General features: G+C 34.1%; 1 protein-coding gene across 1 annotated transcript in view; it reads left to right on the top strand.

Annotated features, from left to right (window-relative positions):
* The first annotated feature begins 3,626 nt into the window (after nt 1-3,626).
* The window catches only part of LOC114329858 (polycomb protein Suz12), a 33,564-nt gene continuing 17,322 nt past the window's right edge, over nt 3,627-19,868 (top strand). Inside the window, exons 1-2 of the mRNA XM_028279117.2 lie at nt 3,627-3,809; nt 3,874-3,920. Of these exons, the coding sequence (XP_028134918.2) occupies nt 3,710-3,809; nt 3,874-3,920 (147 nt within the window). The 5' untranslated portion in view covers nt 3,627-3,709. The remainder of the gene's footprint in view (nt 3,810-3,873; nt 3,921-19,868) is intronic.

The following is a 19,868-nucleotide window of genomic DNA, read 5'->3' as shown; positions in this document are numbered from 1 at the left end:
GTATTTTGATGACCATGGACTTGATATTTCACCTAAGAAGTCAGGTGTGGTATTTTTTTCGAGACACAGGTTACCAAAAATTAGTAATTTAGAACTATCACAGCTGGAGATCCCTGTATATAATAGTTTTACATACCTAGGTGTTACCTTGGATTCTAAATTAACCTGGAATGAGCATATTATTAACTGCATTAACAAATGTGAAAAAGCCTCAATAATCTTAAGGCAGTTAATCGATATGATTGGGGAGCAGACCCGAAAATAAACTTATTATTTTACAGAGCATATACCAGATCAATTTTGGATTATGGAAGTTTTCTGTATGGATCTGCGACAAAATCTCGCTTGATTAAACTGGATCGAATTCAATTCAAAGCCTTAAGGTTAGTCCTAGGAGCCCTCAAATCTACTCCTACACCAGCTCTTCTGGCAGAATGTAACGAGCCTCCATTACATTTAAGACGCCTATTGTTAGCAGAAAAATTTATCCTTAAATGCGAGTTTAATAAACAAAACAGCCTGTTACAGGAAATATCTTGCCTCTCTGTTGAAAATCTAACAAACAAATGGTGGGCAAATAAAAACTCTCCGACCCTATCTATTGCTTTCCCAACCTATCACATTATTCATTTAATGGAGAAGAGATTCCATTTTTTATATATATTTTATATATAGTATTTAGTTTATATATTTATATAAACCTATTGTAATAATTCCTTCACATAGTTCAGTTGTTCACGAAAATTTAGTAGTACAGGATAAGATTCAGTCTAACCACTCTTGTAAAATTTATACCGATGGCTCAAAATCGTCTGCTGGTGTGGGCTGTGCCTTTTATATAGAAAATACTCAGGATTATTTTCAGTATAAATTAAAATCAGATTGCTCAATATTCACAGCTGAACTGGTAGCCATTGTCAAGGCATTGGATTGGATAGTTAATACCACATTAAATTTCGAAAGGTATATAATTCTGTCCGACTCACAATCCGTCCTCCTCGCATTAAGACACTTCTCTAAACACATATATAGCAACAGATTAATTGTAGATGCACTTAACAAGATAAGGCTTCTAAGTTTGCTAAGAAGAAATGTTTGCTTTGTGTGGGTAAAAGGTCACTCTAATATTTCAGGCAATCAGAAAGTGGACCATTTTGCTAAAGACGCCATTTTAGTGGGCCTAGAATACAATGAGTTACCCAAATGGGATATAGTTGCAGCTAGGAAGAAACACGTTAGACTTAGTTGGGAAATTGAGTGGCAATCCTTTACTAACAGTAGCAAAAATACATATTGCAATATATATCCAACTCTTCCGTCTTCTCTCCTAAGCGAGAGAAGTCCCATCTCTCGAAAAATTTACACCATGTACGTTAGATGCCTTCTTGGACATGCTACAGTAAACTCATACCTGTATAAAATAAAACTATCAGAAACAGATACATGTGAATGTGACGGCAGTTTTGATGACCTTAACCCTGGATGTTCCAGTGTCGGTATAATCAAGAAGCAATAATATTTTTATTTGAAGCCATCTCCCAACAAAAATTATATTACCATTGAACGTCGCTTCTCTCCTATATTTAAGCAGTCGTAACCCAACCATTAGAACAACTTTATGGGAATTTTTCAAACGGACCAAACGGAAAATTTAAACCTCCTCAAATTTAAACCTCCTCTTCAAACAGTGTTGCGTGAATGCGAAATGTTAGGGCTGTAGTTGTATTTTCCTACTGTCTTTCCTTTTATGTTATTTACCTTTAACCGTTGCCTGTATTGTCTGTTTAAAAAAAAAAGTCGCTATGACGGGCACCTTAGCGTGAAGCGTGTGTCCATGTTATTCCTTGTTGTACAATCTTCAATAGTGTTTCCAATGGGAAGGTTAGGAAATCGAGTGAATGTGCGTAATGGAAATTAACCGGCATAAACTATATATTATTTTTATTATTTTACTGTATTTATATGTATATATTATTATAAAATGTAATTTTTTACTTATTAATAAATTGCCTGGCTAAATAGGTCTTGAACCTAAGGCCAAAAAAAAACTTTCAACAAGAAAAGTTTCAGATTTAAATAACTATTTACCATTTTAATTTTATTATAATGGTGAATTCTGCATCTGAGACTTTTCAATTTGTTTAAACATTTTGTGTCTAAGTACCCTGAGCCACAGACAGATTTCCCAACAGCATCTTTATGTCTGAACCATTATGGCTAATGAGCCAATGTCATCTATTACAGGAGGTTCCAAGGAAGAAGTTGTTATATTTTCGGTATCGAAGGAATTTGTCCTCGTTGTCACCCTCACCATCTTTCATATTGGTGATTTGACCAACGTAGAATTTGGATTAGCCCCTACATTTGAATTCAACTAAGACATAACCATCTAAAGCATCTTATTCCAACGGAATAATTCTGCAAAATAATCAGGCTCAACACTTCAACAGCAAACACATCCTTGTCCATGTCCATTATCGCCGTCCGTATTTACATATTGAAAGTCTTCATCGTCATCCTCTATTCTCTGATGAGTCAACCTCCCTTGTTTATGCAGATTTTTTGTTTTTAGGTCCAAACAACCAACTTTTGGATGCCTTCTTCATGGAAAGTGGAAATCTGCTTCTTCTTCTCTGAAATAGCACTCATTTCTGGAGTGCTCGTAGCTATTGCCTTTCTTCCTCTTTCGATCAATAATTCTTCGTTCTCTTGCTTTAGGATAATCACGAAAATCTTCAGGAGAGACTGAGAGAGGAAAGATTGACTTGGACCAGCTCCAGTTCAGAATTATTTGAAGTGGTTCATTCTTCTTTGACAGGTCTGGTGAAAATTCACCAGATTTACGCCCGGTTTCATAATCAATCACTTTAATGTGTATTACAGTTCCATTGATAAAGGTACCAACTTAAAATTTAAAGTCCACTTTAACTATTATGAAACCGAGCGTTGATGATTTTGTAACCCATTAAACCTTTTTTAAAAGCTTTGCCTACATTGGTGATTTTTTTACCTTATCTAGGTATATATTTCTGGCCTTATCTGGCCAAACACCATCAGAAACGAAGATCTGCTACACCTGATCCAACAAAATAGGGTAGAAAATGAAATAAAATCCAGAAAGTGGGGGTAGATAGGTCACACACTCCGGAAAGATAGTTCCAGTATTGCAAAAACTGCCCTAGAGTTCAATCCCCAAGGAAAAAGAAAAAGAGGTCGCCCAGCACAAACTTGGAGAAGATCCATCATGGACGAGATAAGAAGTCAAGGAAAGTCTTGGAATGAGGTGAAGGCCCTAGCGTAAAATAGAACCCGATGGCGCGTTTTCACTGAAGCTCTATGCTCCACTTAGGAGTTCAAGAACATTATAAATAGGTATATATTTATAAATTCATTTTAAATTATTTAATTATATAAATTATTTAATTATAATAAATATAATTCATTTTAAATGGGGAAATTTCCCCATTTTCCCTCCCTGTAGATCCGCCACTGCCTTTTATATAAAGTAATTTATTATTTTTGGTTATAATACGTTAGGAAAAAGTCAACTAAACAGAAAAAAGAAGATGAACACTGTCAAACAAATATAATTTGACTTTGACATATGACAAAACAGAAGCCAGCCGCTCAGGCAAGGCGTTTGATGTTTGATTAACGGTTGACTTTCGCGGTAATAATAAGCTGAATAAGCTCTGTGAAATTAATTAAAATGCCTCCCAGAAAAAGGGAACGAGAACCAGACCCCCTAAAAACCCCCCGAATTGATCACATACAGGCAGATCATGAGTTATTTTTACAGGCTTTCGAAAGTAAGTTTTTAACTGTTAAAGAAAGGGGAGTCATTTAAATGAATATGCATGTTTTTACTTTCAGAGCCTACACAAATATACAGATATTTGAGGACAAGGAACTTGTGTCTGGTATGTATCTATTGAACTAATATAAAAGGCAAACTAGTATAAGATTTTTTCAAAAATTATTTGTGGCACCTTAAATTTCAATAACTTAATACTACAGTAAAATCAAAACAGGAAATCATCAATAATTTACAAAAATTGTATAAATGTAAATTGAAGAGTAGCATTAATTGTGTCCATTAAAGTGAGTGTCCACCATGAGAAATTTATTTCAGCTATTTTCCACAGAATATGAGATATTTCTCAGAAATACTGGACTTTATGCGACTTGAGAGCGTACTCTCACATGAGACAATGTCTGACAGCAGACAGCACTGTTTCCACAGACTTGGGTATAATTTTTGATAGTGATCTCCCATTCATTGATCATATTAATATTAATACAATATCAGTGGAAGCAGCAAAAATGTTGGGATTTATCACTCATAGTTCAAAAGGGCTATAATGCCCAGCAGTTAAAGTGTTATATTATTGTACATTGGTAAGATCTCTCTTAGAGTATTCTTCAGTTGTGTGGTTTCCTAATTATGAAGTAGGTAGAGTTGGTGCAAAACTTCGTGAACCTTGAAAATGCGTATGTATAACTGAAATAAAATGTAGCCTAAAAACATACGACTATTTTATTTGCTGCGAATTGCGCGACAGTGTCCCATCTACACCCTGATATTTTCAGTAATGTCGGATTCAATCGTTTCGTTCGTATATTGACGTCACCAAATGAATGAATTAGGTTCACGAGATTTTGAAACAGCAATACATAAAAAGTTGATTGAGGACATTCAGCATCGATTTCTTATTTTATGCTCATATAGATTTAATATACCTAGGCAGGCACTTGTTTATCAGGAAATAAAATTGTTAGTTGAAGTTGTCTACTTTAGAATCTCGAAGATTAATGTATGAGTATGATGCATGTTTTATATTCAAATTAATTCGAGGTCAATTTAGTTGTCCTGAACTTTTACATGAGGTTAATCTGTGTTTATCTTCCAGGCCACTTACAGATAAGTACAAAAATATCGATGGCTTACTGCCAAAACCAACCAACTCCATTTTTAAAAGTTTTGAGAAATTAGTCCTGTCGCCAGGGGGGGTACAACGGCCTCGTTAATTCAGATGGACTTACTCAATTTTTTTTTATGTATTTTGACCCGTAGAACACGAATTTTTTGGGTAACAGTTGATCCGGATGTCGATAAGATTGTTATAGACCAAGAACTTGAGGAATCAAATAACAGCGATTTTTGGCAAAACAAAACAATATTTTGTATTTTTTGGGCCATTTTAAGTAAAAAATATTTCTACAAGTTTTTTCGTAGGATGCACAGTTTTCGAGATAAACGCGGTTGAACTTTAAAAAAATCGAAAAATTGCAATTTTTGAACCCGAATAACTTTTGATTAAAAAATAAAATAGCAAGTCTGCTTACCGCATTTGAAAGTTCAAGTCAAATTATATCGGTTTTGATTATTTGCATTGGTAAAAATTTATTTTTTTATTGTTTAACAAAGCTATAAACACGTAGGGTTTCCCGTGCTTTTACATGCGTTTTAACGCATGTAACGTAGAAATAGTCTTGATTGCACTAGTACCTATTCTACCTACTCGTTCGATTTTAAATGAGAAATCATAGAAACATCACTCACGCACTAGTTGTTTGTAGCTTTGTTTAACAATAACACAATAAATTTTTAGCAATGCAAATAATCAAAACCGACATAATTTGACTTGAACTTTCAAAGGCGCTAAGCAGAATTGCTGTTTTACTTTTTAATCAAAAGTTATTCGGGTTTAAAAATTGCAGTTTTTCGATTTTTTGAAAGTTCAACCGCGTTTATCTCGAAAACTGTGCATCCTACTAAAAAACTTGTAGAAATATTTTTTGCTTAAAATGACCCAAAAAATACAAAATATTGTTTTGTTTTGCCAAAAATCGCTGTTATTTGATTCCTCAAGTTCTTGGTCTATAACAATCTTATCGACATCCGGATCAACTGTTACCCAAAAAATTCGTGTTCTACGGGTCAAAATACATAAAAAAAACTTAGGTAAGTCCATCTGAATTAACGAGGCCGTTGTACCCCCCCTGGCGACAGGACTAAATCTACCTTTTAAACTTTAATTTGAAATGGAAAATCGTCTGAATTTAAATAATGATTTCATAATTGAAAATATGGCAAAAATATTTTTCAGTTATTAAATAATTTATTTAACACATTCGCGGACACACTGTCATTTTATACACGTATTGTTATGGAGTAAATGACTTCATATGCAGTCATGACCACGAATGTGTTAAATTCAGTCGATTTTCAATTTCAACTTAAAGTTTAAAAGGTAGACTTCCCAAAACTTAAAATGGAGTTGGTCGGTTTTGGCAGTAAGCCAACGATATATTCTACACTACCTTTCACAATACAAATTATGGTAAAAATGTTCCAATGGACAGAATATTGCACTACCTCAATACAAATCCATGCATTCAGATCTTTAACATATCATATATAGCAAACTGATAGAAACAGTATAATGTGATATCAGGTAGAAAATTTATTATTTATGATTAGTTATTATCTTTTGTTTTGAATTAATTATCAAATTGAATATTATTTTTTTAAGTTTGTATCTACAGTGGAACCTCTATTATCCGTCAGGGCATGGGCCAAGGGTATGGCGGATAATCGAAAAGACAGTTAACAGAACATTAAAAAAAATTCATAGTATAACTCAAATTTTATTTGTATGTTAGTCCATTGAAATGTTACATTTAGTGTGCATTTCTTAGAGGAGTCAATTTTATTTTTTTAATGTGTAGGGGGGTTCAGTAGAAGCTTAAGTTCAAGTTTTTGGGGTTGAGGCCCTTGTCCCCCGGCCGCCATCTTGGAAAAAGAGGTGCAAAGGGCTTTCGTGCTGTACCTCATAAACTAGCTACCCTACAGAAAATTTAATTTCACATAAAATGAAGAAAATTAAATTTTCTACAATTTTATATCTATTACTTTTTATCGTAAGGTGACCAACAAAAAAGTTATAAACAAAAATAAGAAAAAAAACTAGGACTAAGTAAGAAAAAAAAAAGTTATAACATCCAAAAGGAAACTTGTTAAAAAAAATTTACATATTTTTGGTTATATCTTTTTTGTTGGTCACTTGACGATAAAAAGTAATAGAAACAAAATTGTGGAAAATTTAATTTGCTACATTTTATGTTTTATTGGATTTTCCGTAGGGTTGGTAGTTTACGAGATATAACGCGAAACCCCTTTGCAACCCATTCCCAAGATGGCGACCGGGGGACAAGGATGGCGACCCCAAAAACTTGAACTCAAGCTTCTACCGATCCCCCCTACACATTAAAGAAATAAAATTGACTCCTCTAAGAAATGCAAGGTACGGCCTAAAAAATGTAACATTTTAATGGACATGTTTTATTGAAAATAAAAGAGGGATTTATAGTACAGTCGAATCAATTTGATTTAAAATATTCTGAAATCTTTGTTTTATTGTTACTTCACATTTTGCAACGTCTGAATTTCTTAATCGACGTAAAATCATCAATGTAATATAATGTAATATTTATTAACGGTCTTGCCATTTTTACAAATCAACTTAAATTTTTACAAATCAACTTAAATTTAACTAAACTATTAAAGCACAATGTGATTACATAAAAAATCTACCTTATTTGCTTCTTCTTGCCGAGAATACCACTCAATGAATTGTTGTATGTGCGATACAGCTTCTCTAGCTTCTTTACACAAATCTTTGTGAGTTGCAATAGCACCATCAACATTGCCACCATCAAAGTCTGTGTCAGCTTCTGGATCAGTTTCGTCTGCCTCTGTTGCCATTTCAACGATTTCATCATCTGTCATCAATCGATAGCCCTTTGCGTCCTCATCACAAATTAACCATTCGTTTATGTCATCTTTAGGCAACGAAAACAAAACAGTTGATTCAGCCATAACTTCATTTGTTACTGCATCATGCTCGGCTGTGACGGGGGCATTTTAATCTTGAGTTTATTCAGCCCATAATTTATTCCATGCTCTTTTCAGCGTTACTTCCAAAACATCAGCCCAAGCATCCACAACATTGTCGAGTGCGTGTTTTAAATTGTATGCTTTCCAGTATTCTGGCAAAGAATATTCCTCCTCCATGACTAGGTTTTGAATAAATTTTTTTCTGTATCTTCTTTTAAATGTTTCAATGACCGATTGATCCATTGGCTGTATCAATGATGTTGTATTCACAGGCAGAAAAGAGCACATGGTATTTCCATCGTCACTTCGCAGCATACTGGCTTCAGGATAGGCAGATGCATTGTTCAAAATGAGAATCGCCTTTGGTGGCAAATATTTTGCTTGCAAGTATTGTCGAACATCCTGTATAAAAACCTAAAAAACAAGACGTTAGAAAAATAGATAAACAAATTTTGGTTTGCAGTACATACTTTTTGAACCAGTCAGCGAATATTTCCTGGGACATGAAAGCGCGTTCATATTAAAATGTATGCCCTTGAAACAACGTGTTTTTTTGCTGTACCAATCAATAATAAAGGAAGGCGATGGTCACCACTTGCATTTGAGCACACCATTGCTGTGATTCGTTGCTTTTGTGTTTTAAATCCGGGTGCATATTTTTCAGACAGTGCAGCTAGTGTTTTCGTTGGCAATGCTTTGTAGTTTAAACCAGTTTCATCCGCGTTGAACACTTGATCGCGTGTCAAATCATATTCATCGATCATAGCTTGCAACTTTCTTTTATATTCGTCAACGACTACTTCAATACTTGCGGCGCTCAATTTTTCACCTTCGATTTTCAGTTCCCTTATACCGTGGCGATTTTTGAACTTTTCCAACCAACCGCTGCCTTCCTTTGAATGAAGGATCGCCGTTCAATTTCATGTTGAAAAACAACGCCTTTTCGGCAACAATTGGTCCAGACAAAGGAACACCTTCGCTTCTTTTTTGAACGCACCACAAATACAGAGCCGTGTCGAGTGATTCATTTATGGCTTGTTTCATGGTCTTACGATGTTTCACCCGGTCATCCAACGATTCCATTTGTGAAACATACTTTTCAATTCCTTCAGCATTTTTATTTAAATCATTGATTGTTGTTCTCGGAACATCATACTTTTTGCTCAATGTGACAGCAGAAACACCTTTCTTTAGTTCTGCGATAATTTTTATTTTTTTTTTCAATTGACAAAACAACACGTGTTCTTTTTAATGCTCCATATTATGTGGAAGGCTCCATTTTTCAAAACTTAATTGATCAAACAACTAAGTGACTCAATGTTCGAATTTGAATCAAACTGAATTATGGTGACACACAGATATTGACTGTATTATTGTGCTGTGCGTTTTTTTTCCGGCTTGCGATTCTAAAAATAGAACTCTAAAAGCAGGGTATCATTTATCATTACCTATTAAAATTGAAATTTAATCCAGAGCCCTGAATAAGAACAAAAAATTATTAAACACATAAGAAAATGCGGTGGTGGCATAACTGCACCAACGAATTTCGTTTGTCTTATCGCAATGCTCAAACAAAATGAATTGATGACTAAATTTTTACTTATGTAGTAAATATATGTAGTCCATACTTATGTATGGACCCTGACGGTTAACAGAGGTGACAGTTAATAGAGAGACAGATAATCGAGGTTCCACTGTACTAGTGGCCTAAGCCACAAATTGAGCATTTTTAGATTAATATCAAATGTCAATAAAAGCAGCAACATTAAATCTACGGATTAACCAGGGTCTACACAACCTACCTCTATATTTGGCTAAATGGCGCTATATGATTTATAGCGCCATCCCATTAGCATAATGGAAATGTGAATGCAAAAATTGCAATTATCTCAAAACTTCATTTTTGTGGTTAGGCCACTGTTGCTCTGAGCGCCTCAAATATTCTGTAACTTGAAAGATGCAAAAAGAAATTGGTTTACCATATTTAACCATAAGATACATTGGGCAGATAGGTCTTGGAAGCGGTATCCTAAGAGATACATTGTGCAAGCGAAACCACTATTATATGGTAGAAAAATGAAATACAAATAACATTTTACTCTAATATATTTATTTAATTAAAAAATAATAATACAATATAATAACACAATAGTAGATACAAGTGTATGATTTTATTATTTGTTATGATATTCATAAAAACAATTTTATTTTGGTACGAAACATAATCTAATGCAGTGTTTCCCAAAGTGTGGATCGCGACCCCCTGGGGGGTCGCAATGAGGTACTAGGGGGGTCGCCGGAAATTTCCAAAATAAGACAAAAACACTACTTTGTTAAATTATGTATTTTTATTTTAATAAAGCCGTAAATAAAAATTAACAATTAATTATCAAATGAAACATAAAACTAAATATTAAAAGTCCTTAAAAGTAAAAGAAAAAAATAAAGTCAAATATTACAATGTTAATGAGACCCATGCGCCTGTTTTTTTGAAACTAGTCTTTCAAATCTAGGCTGTGTATTTGAGACACACACAATTATATCGTTTTCAAGTACGAGACGATTTCTCACTTTTGTTTTAATGGCAGTCATAGACGAGAAACTTAACTCACATAAATATGATGTTACAAATGGAACCAAACATTTTACAGCTTCATTCGCCAACTGAGGGTATACCTGCATCTTTTTGGTCCAAAATTCGTCCGGGTTCTGGGAAAAAAATTGGAGCTTCAACATTCCATCACTTGATATTTCAATAAGTTGTTCTTTCATGTTTATTGGTATTTCAGCATGTTGAAAGAAATCGGCTAAAAACGGATTCAGTATCCATCTGCAACTGTCGTAACTGTTTTGAATTTCTTCGGGGAAATAATCACAGAGCTGTTGTTTTAAATTAAGCAAAGTAACTTGCATGCCTGCATAAACTTGTTCAAAATTTGTAGCACTGTAACATACATTTTCTATAATTTCCTGAACGCACTGGAATGAATCGAGCTGCTTTTTGCCAAGTGAAGTTGACCATAAATTGATTTTTCTTATAAACCCCTTAATTTTATCTGTGGCTGTAATTATATTAATGTCGCGACCTTGCAAATTACTGTTCAAAATATTTAATTGTTCGAATATATCAGCAAGGAAACCTAGTTTCAAAAGCCAAATAGGATCGGAAAATTGATTTTCATATGGGGACTTCTCATCTTTCAAATACATTAAAAGCTCTGCTCTTAAGTCAAATACTCTTTTTAAGACGTTGCCCCTTGAAAGCCACCTTACTTCGGTGTGATAAAGAAGATTTTGAAATATAGCACCCATATCTTCGCAGATTTTTCGAAAAATATGGGTCTGTAAAGCTTTTCCTTTAATGGAATTTACAACTTTAATGATGGATTTCATAACACAGTCCATTTCAGGAGGTAAAGCTTTTGACGCCAGAGCTTCTCGATGTAAAAAACAATGTCTCCATGTGGCATTAGGCATTATTTCTTGTAATCTGACGACAAGACCAGATTGATGTCCTGTCATAGCTTTAGCGCCATCTGTGCATATAGCAATACATTTTCCCCAGTCAATAACATATTTACTTGTGCGTTTCACAAAACTGTCGAATAAACATTTTCCAGTGGTATTGGTCTCCAATGGGGAACAAAATAAAATATCTTCTTGAATGCCATTATTTGTATCATATCTTACAAACGTAATAAATTGGGCACAGTTAGATATATCCGTGGATTCGTCCATTTGAAGAGAGAAGTACGTGCATTTATTAAGATTTTCCACAACTTGCGCTTGAATATCTTCTGCCATATCACTAATTCTTCTTTGGATAGTATTATGTATTTGACAGAGGTATTGTTTTTAACTTTGCAGACTCTTTTTCACCAATCATTATATGTACCATTTCAACAGCTGCTGGCAAAATCAGATTTTCAGCAATTGTGTGCGGATTACTAGTTTTGGCAACGCGATAAGCAACTTTATAACTTGCTAATAATGCTTTTTCGTTAGTAGTGGTTGCCAATTGAAAAGTATCTTGCTGTTTGTGAAGGACGTTCAGCTTTCTTTCAAAGAATTCTACGGGTTTGTCTTTTTTATCTGGATGTTTGCTATTTAAATGTCGAAGTAACTTTGATGGCTTCATGCTTTCGTTTGACAATACTTCTCCACAAATAACACATTGTGGTTTATTGGAAATAATAGTAAAACCATATTTAAGATATTCATCACTGTAAAGTCTGTTTTTCTTTTTATTACTGCCACTTTCAGACGTAGATGGTTCTGCACTTCTTTTTAAAAACTTATCCATAATTTGTAATTTATCGTAGACGTAAATACGTAAACGGGAATACGTAAGTCGCAAAATATTTACTCATTACTTAATACCGCTGCATTCGCCACAACGTGCTGTTTCGAACTGAGGTCTCATTGCACATCGCCGCTTATATAAAGCCAAAACGAGGCTACGAGAACGTTCCAGAGTGCCATCTAGTAGCGAAGTAAGGAGTAGAGCCTTCGCGAATATCATGGAAAAGTATTGCGATGTAGACACAAAGATGTCGCGGTGTACAATGTGCAGTCGACTTTTTATTATTTATTTTTATTGTAAATGCTAGTCTGGCAGAAGTACTACTAGTGTACTAGTGGGACAGATCGCAATTATTAAAATAATTGTTGAATTTTTTAAATGTATTTAGTTTGAATTTAAACAGTAAAGTAAAATAAAATTTGAGAAACCATCAGTTTTAAATTAGGCACGCTATTTTTGTCGCTATTTTGGTTTGGGTGATGAGTAGGGGGTCGTGAACAATTTTTTTAACAAAAAGGGGTCGCGCTTTAGATAAGTTTGGGAAACACTGATCTAATGTACACTTTGAACAATGTACGGTAGTTTGCCCTTTCTGACACTTTCTGCATCTACCTTTGTCACCATAATTGGGAAAATGTCCTTCACCGTCATACCTTAGTTCCTCTTCAACAGATAAAGGTGGAGGTCTAACTCCAGGTGGAGATAAAAGTGGTGGATTCCCTCTTGGGGAACAAGGGACAATATCGCACCCTCAGTAATATAAGGGCTTAACTCAAAATTTGTGTTAACTGTGATTTTAAGTGATAACGGCACAAAATGAAATTGTCTACCGGTTAGCGCTGACAGAGAGAGAAAAAGAACATAAATGGCTCGGTAGTTATATTTGTGCCTCTCTCTCACTCTCCCCGCCCGTCTCTCGTTTTTACTGCTACAAGGTAGCAATCAGTAACATGTCTTTCTGTGACGAAAATCCCGGCGAGTTTGTGTTTTAACATTTTGTATCATATAGAACAGTTTTTAGTTGAGCCGTCATATTATGCAAAATTTAATATAAATGGGTCTAATTCATAATAGATCGTTATTTTGCATAAATAGTGACAGGACATTAATAATATAAGGGATCAAATTTAAACAATTCTTTATTTCTGTTATTTTCTTTTGTACTATATGGGACTAACTTAAAAGTATTTTTTCCATTACATATAATTAATGGAATTTATTTATATTATTATTTTTATCGTTGCTATTTATAGTGTAATTATCAAATAACAAATCTGCCAAATTTCACATTTACAACTTAAATAATAAGCATGTTATTTGAAAAAATAGCTGTATTGTTGGAAACCAAAATCTTTAAACGCGATTTCCCAAAAATCTACTTTTTTGGATTGTGCCTCTATATTACTAAGGGTGCCCCTTGAATGAAACATCGCTCTTTACAAAACAAAATACATGTATAATTATAAACTCTTTGCTGCACCCGATTTTATAGATTTTTTGCATGTGAAAAATGACTTCACTTTTCAAGAAACAACTGATAATCATTCGCAATTATTGTCCAATACCTAAACCCTGAGAATTTTACCAATTAAAGGTAACACTTGATAGGGATAGAGGAAATTAGTAATACAAAATACAAACCTCTTGTGTAGGTGTGACTTGATAAAAATAGATTAGTGGTTCATTTTGTGGACCACTGTGGCAAAAATTTGCTGGTTCAAATTTCAATTCCCTGCGCAGAAAAGAGATAAGATAACTCATAAACATCATCAAAAGAACTTTTGAAATTAGTAAAATATTTTAAGCTGTTATATTGTTATAGCTCTTATATTGTGCTCCAATTAAATTTATTTTTTCAATTAACTATTTTTGATGGGAAATAGCTTCAGAACAACATAAATTTATTTTTGAACATAATTTTGAACCAGGAGTAAAAATCTGAACAAAAAATTACAATTTCAAAACGGAAACAAACTTCAAAAATAAACAGCCAAGAAAATAATATAAGGTTAAAAATAGCGAATTATAAAAAATAATATTCTACTCTTTGTATGAAACTAAGTAGACGAATTGACAATGTCACAATTAGGACCATGCTGTCCAATGTGAACTGTAAGATACATTTTATAAAAGTATATTGCAAATGAACCATAAAGTAGTAGTGCCTAAAACTTGTGAATAATCAATCTTAAATAACATAATAATAAGCGACTTGAATTAATATTCATAAAGAACACAATAGAATAATAACTGTAAACTGAACTTACCTCTTGTGTTGATGGCTTAAAAATGGAGCGCACTTACAAAACAAGAAAATAAATCAACAAAACCTAATACTTTGACACCTTTTAAATCAAACAAAGGTTGACAACGGTATAGAGAAAGACTATAGAAAACAGCTGTCAAGCTGACATACAAAGGAGTCGATCTGGAAAGACAGGATGTAACAAAATACCTGGGGGTGTACATAGATAAGAAAATGACGTGGAAACTTCAAATCGACGACACTGCAGAGAAAGCCACAAAGAGATGTCGACTGCTCAAACGTCTCACAGCAACAAAGTGGGGCGCCACGCTAGATGTCTTGGTAGCAACATACAAAACCTATGTCCTGCCGATATTAGAATATGGGAGTGAAGCTACAATAACTGCGAATACAAACACCTCCAAGCTTGAAGTCGCCCAGAACACTGCCCTTCGCGTCATCACCGGTGCTACAAAATCAACACCGATTACATCAATGGAAGCCCAGACCGGTATTGAACCAATACAATGCCGCAGAGTGCAACACGCGTTAACCTTCTGGGAAAGGCAAAGACGAATACTTCCACGGGAAAAAATGCGACGAATATAGACAAGCAGCCCCACGTCTTAAAACACAAACCACTCTGCTTACAGTAGCAAATCAAATCATGGAAAAATACCACATTGACCTGTCGGAAGCCACCCCCTTCCCAGCGCAAATTTCACTGGCCCGCTGTCTACCAAATACAGAATTACGTCTTGAAAACCATAACGACCCGAAGCACTTATCGTCAGACATTGTCCTAAGGAAAGCCGCCCTAGAGACGATACACACCAAGTACCCAGCGCATGAGTGGCTCCACATCTACTGCGATGGCTCCTCGATGCTGGACTCTGGAAGAAGAGGAGCAGGATATGTCTCAACGTTCTTCAAAGGCTCCATAGCTGTGGGTGTCCCTCTCACCAATTACGACGGCGTAATTGTTGCTAGAAATCTTGAGAATTTCCAACACCCCCAAAAAGTTGCCTTCTTCATCGACTGCCAAGCCGCAATCCTCGCCCTGTCGACAAATTGATATGCCGACTGTGCCAAAACAATATCTTGCCGCGTCCAGCTATCGAACTTGCTGGAAAAAGGGTGGCTGATTACTTTACAATGGATCCCTCCTTAGTCATGTCGTTGTTGAAGGGAATGAAGCGGCGGATGAACTTGCAAAAGAAGGCACTACTCTTCCACAGCCCCCTAGCTTCCAATCGTACACATTAGCCAAATCCACCATTAGAAGAGGAATCAAAGTGAAGATAAAAGAGCAGCAAATACAAGCCGGTGCTGGAAAATCTTAAGCCCACCTAATAGAGTCACCAATCCCTCGCAACTTGCCGAGACCCATTAGTGTAGCCGTGTTCAGAACAACTACGGGGCATGACTACCTGGCCTCCCATCTACATCGTATCGGCGTCCGCGAAAATGGCAACTGTCCGCTATGCAGTCAGCCCCAGATGGATGTTGCTCACCTCCCAGTGTGCCCAGCCCTGATAACTGACCCACCCGAGGAGGATGAAGATCGCCTACGAGAAACGGCTCGTCTATATACTGGTCAGCGCGCCACCAAATGGTTAACATGCCAAGAGTGGGCGTTGGCTAGTAAGTAACTAAGTAAGGTATAGATAGAGTATAGAGAAAGAACATCTGAATGTGACCGCCAAGGTTTGAACTATTGAAAAAGTCCCGCAATATATAAAAAATCGATTATATTCTTTTCTTTTAATGCCCCTTTGACCACTAGGCCCACTCATTTTGACTCACATGCAGCATGTGAAATAAATATTTCAAGGAAATTCGCAATATATCATGTTTACATCTTGAAATTTGTTTATGATATTAAAGTCTCATCGTCTTTTGGCACATTCTCTCTAGAAATTATCAGTAGTAATTACACGAGAGCTCAAAAATTATCGATTTGTATCCCGAGTGACACTTTGACAGTTTTAATTTCACGACCCGAAGGGGAGTGAAATTATGTCGGTGTCACGAGGGCAAAACAAATCGATAATTTAAGAGCTCGAGAGTAATTCGGTAAGATTATTTCATGAATAAAACTGTCTTTTTAAACGGAATGGAACGTTTCATCGCCGCCGCCGTTTCGATGCCGCCGGTTCATCGCCAGTCCATTTCATCGCCGTCCGTTTCATCGCCGGCCGTTTCATCGCCAGCCGTTTCATCGCCAGTTAGTCAGTTGATTTTGTATTATGGGAGATGACACGACGTTAAGTTCAGTTCAAAACTTATGACAAATAAAAAGATAAAAAATATTACTATATTAATTTACTGTTCTATTTCTACTTCCCCTAAATTTGATACTACATAGTATTAAATTTGTAGTGTTAAATTATATTTTATATTATAAAATTTAAAAGTCTATTAAAAAATTAAGTATGGCAACGGGAATGGTCATATCTCGCATTTCCTAGAATTCCTAATTAATACTAAAAATAAATAATAAATGTAACTGTCGAAAATTGGTCGAAAATTCGGAAATATATCAGTTAGCAATTAACTGACTGGCGATTAACCGGCCGGCGATGAACTGGTGGCATCGAAACGGCGGCGATGAAACGTCCTAGACCCCTTTTTAAATCATTTTAACTAATATTTTATTAATATCTTCACCTGAATATTTGCTAAACCTGTTTCTTGGTGTTCTCTGAGACAAGTTGTAAAACATTAATTGTCATTAATGTCACTGAATGTTCAATGTTTTGCATAGTAACGAAGGGCATCTGACGTAATGCTTGACGACAGGAAATTATCAAAAATTATCGCTGTAATCTTTATTTCTGTAGCTTTCTATTGGTCAGATATGAATGAAATAATCTCTAAAGTAAAAGCCAGAGTTAAAATGCAGTGTTAGTTTTACGGCGTGCATGGTTGCCGCTCATGTCGGCACAGTGGTAAACCACTGTGTAGGCAATTGTAGTGTGCGCGTATATTATTACAGTGCTATGATTCTTAACCCGGAAACAGTCGCGCTCTTTTCTGTCACGTAATCGGTCGCGCGTTAAATTTTGTCTAACAATACGAATTTAGACGTGAATTTACAACAAATCTTTGTTATATAGGGGAGTGCAATTAGAACGAAAATATGCATTGTTTCGGAAAAATTCAAACAAGCTTATATTTTTCTAAAACTTTTTTTGTTATTTTATATACATGTTAAAGTAAAAAGTTCTACTCGCAGATTTGGCCGCTAATTGTTTATTAATTGTTTAAACAATAACAATTGTTTTGTATAAATAATTTTAAAAATATCGTTAAATTCATCATTTTACTTTGATCAAATATGTTTCTATTTTGTTTTTGATTATGCTGAATCCAAATATGGCATTGCAATTTGAAAATTCTTATACAGAAGCTCTTACACAGTGTGTCTGCGTAGCTAGGAACCACATGAAAAACTTTTTTATTATCAATTTTACGAAAAAAAGTTATTCTTCATAAAATGCTCTGGATAGTCAAAAATCTAAAACTCAACCATCAGATATCAAATTTTATCAATTTTATACGAGTTATGTCAAAAATATGAATTTCGTTAAAGAGTAAAGTACCTTTATATTCCAGAATATCAAAAAATGCTATTATGAAAAGTTGTTTGAAATTAGAAACTATGTTTAAATATACAATTACATCATTCTAATCGAAATGAAAATTTTCAATTTTTTCTCAAATTACGGATACCCATCATCATTTTATTACAATTATGATAACAATTTTATACGAGGTATGTAAAAAATATGAATTTTTCTTAAGAGTTAAGTGCCTTTATTATTCACAATATTTGAATTAGAAGGATGTAATTGAACACTAAAACAAATTTTTTAATTCCAAACAACTTTTCTTAATAACAATTTTCGATATTGTGAAATGTAAAGGTACTTTACTCTTGAGTGAAATTCATATTTTTTGACGTACCTCGTATAACATTAATTAAATTTGATATTTGATGATTGCATCTTAGATTATATACGATGCAGAGTAATTTATAAAGAATACCTTTTTTTCGTAAAACTTATAATAAAAAAGTTATCAATAGGTTCCAAATTACGCAGACATACTGTATAAGAGCTAAGAAAATTTTTTTTTGCTGAGCATTTATTATTGTTGAAGCTTATTATTAAATGTATTTTAGGTAAGTTTTACAGAAAAAAGTTTTGATCACTTTGTATAAACATTTTTTTAGCTGGTAATTTTCGGTTTTTGTATTACATTTTTGTTATCTTTCTTAATTTTCTAAAAAAGAAATAGTTTATTTCATTTCTAAAGTAAAATAACTTAGTGCATTTTAAAGATTACATCCTAAGCTTAAAAAAAAACACTTATAAAAATGTAATAGATTTGTTCAAATTTGAGTAATACCGTCTTAAAGTGGTAGTAATTCTGTAAAACTACGAAGATTTCAAAAATTACATTTTTTGAGACATCATATCATTTGAATTAAAGTTTTGAGATTTTTTGTGAATGAAACATCATTTAGTAAGATGCTTGAAAGGTAAGTTGTGCAAAATTGAGAGTTTTATAAGAAAAATTGTATTAGTTACACATTTTTAAACAAAATTCATGTAAGGCTCAATTTTCGCCCACACCGTACTTATGCTCATACATTTTATTTGTTTCTATTATAACTATAAGATAGCTTAATTATTCTTCTTTCATGTTCAATTTGTAAAATTTCATTTGATCCATTAGTTAAAGAATTACATTAAAATAACTCAACCGTGCACTTCGTCGTACGTTAGTTTACAGTGCGCCAATGTTTGTGAGAAGGGTGACTTCAGCGTCATAAATAAAAAATTATAGAAGAGACAGATTTAATTTTAGAAAATTCTTTATATAAGGTTTTTTTTGTAAAATTTTCTGAATGGTCAAGTCGGTTTTTTTTCTAAAATTTATATTTTCGGAGTTATTTAAAAAAAAACATCTAATTTCGTAGTTCATTTGTTTAATAAAAAAGGAAGCACCCACTTCTCGAGTAGAACTTTTTGATGTTTATTAAACATTTCTTAATGAAATTACAAAAAGTTCTATCTTGTTTGATTTTTTCCGAAGTGAAAATCTATATGCACTCCCCTAATAGTATTTTTATTTACTTGTAATGTTAGAAATATTATTTCTAACATTTATTTTAAAGATAGTTTTTCCAAAAAAAAGAAGAAGAAAAAAATAAACCTACGCATTACTACACCCTTCCTCGAGGCACTTACGAGTGGAAAGTTATGTTGCAAAATTTTTCATCAAGTTATCACGAAAAAGGATAAAATGTTAGATTTTTTCTAAGGCGCGACTGCTCGCGGGTTAAAGGATCCCCCAAACCAACGCGAAACTTTCGCAACCGCAACCTACGCGGAATCGCGGCGAACCGATAT

This window comes from Diabrotica virgifera, chromosome 7 (assembly GCF_917563875.1).
Source record: "Diabrotica virgifera virgifera chromosome 7, PGI_DIABVI_V3a".
NCBI classification, from domain to species: domain Eukaryota; kingdom Metazoa; phylum Arthropoda; class Insecta; order Coleoptera; family Chrysomelidae; genus Diabrotica; species Diabrotica virgifera.
This window is presented reverse-complemented; position numbering and strand designations above follow the sequence as displayed.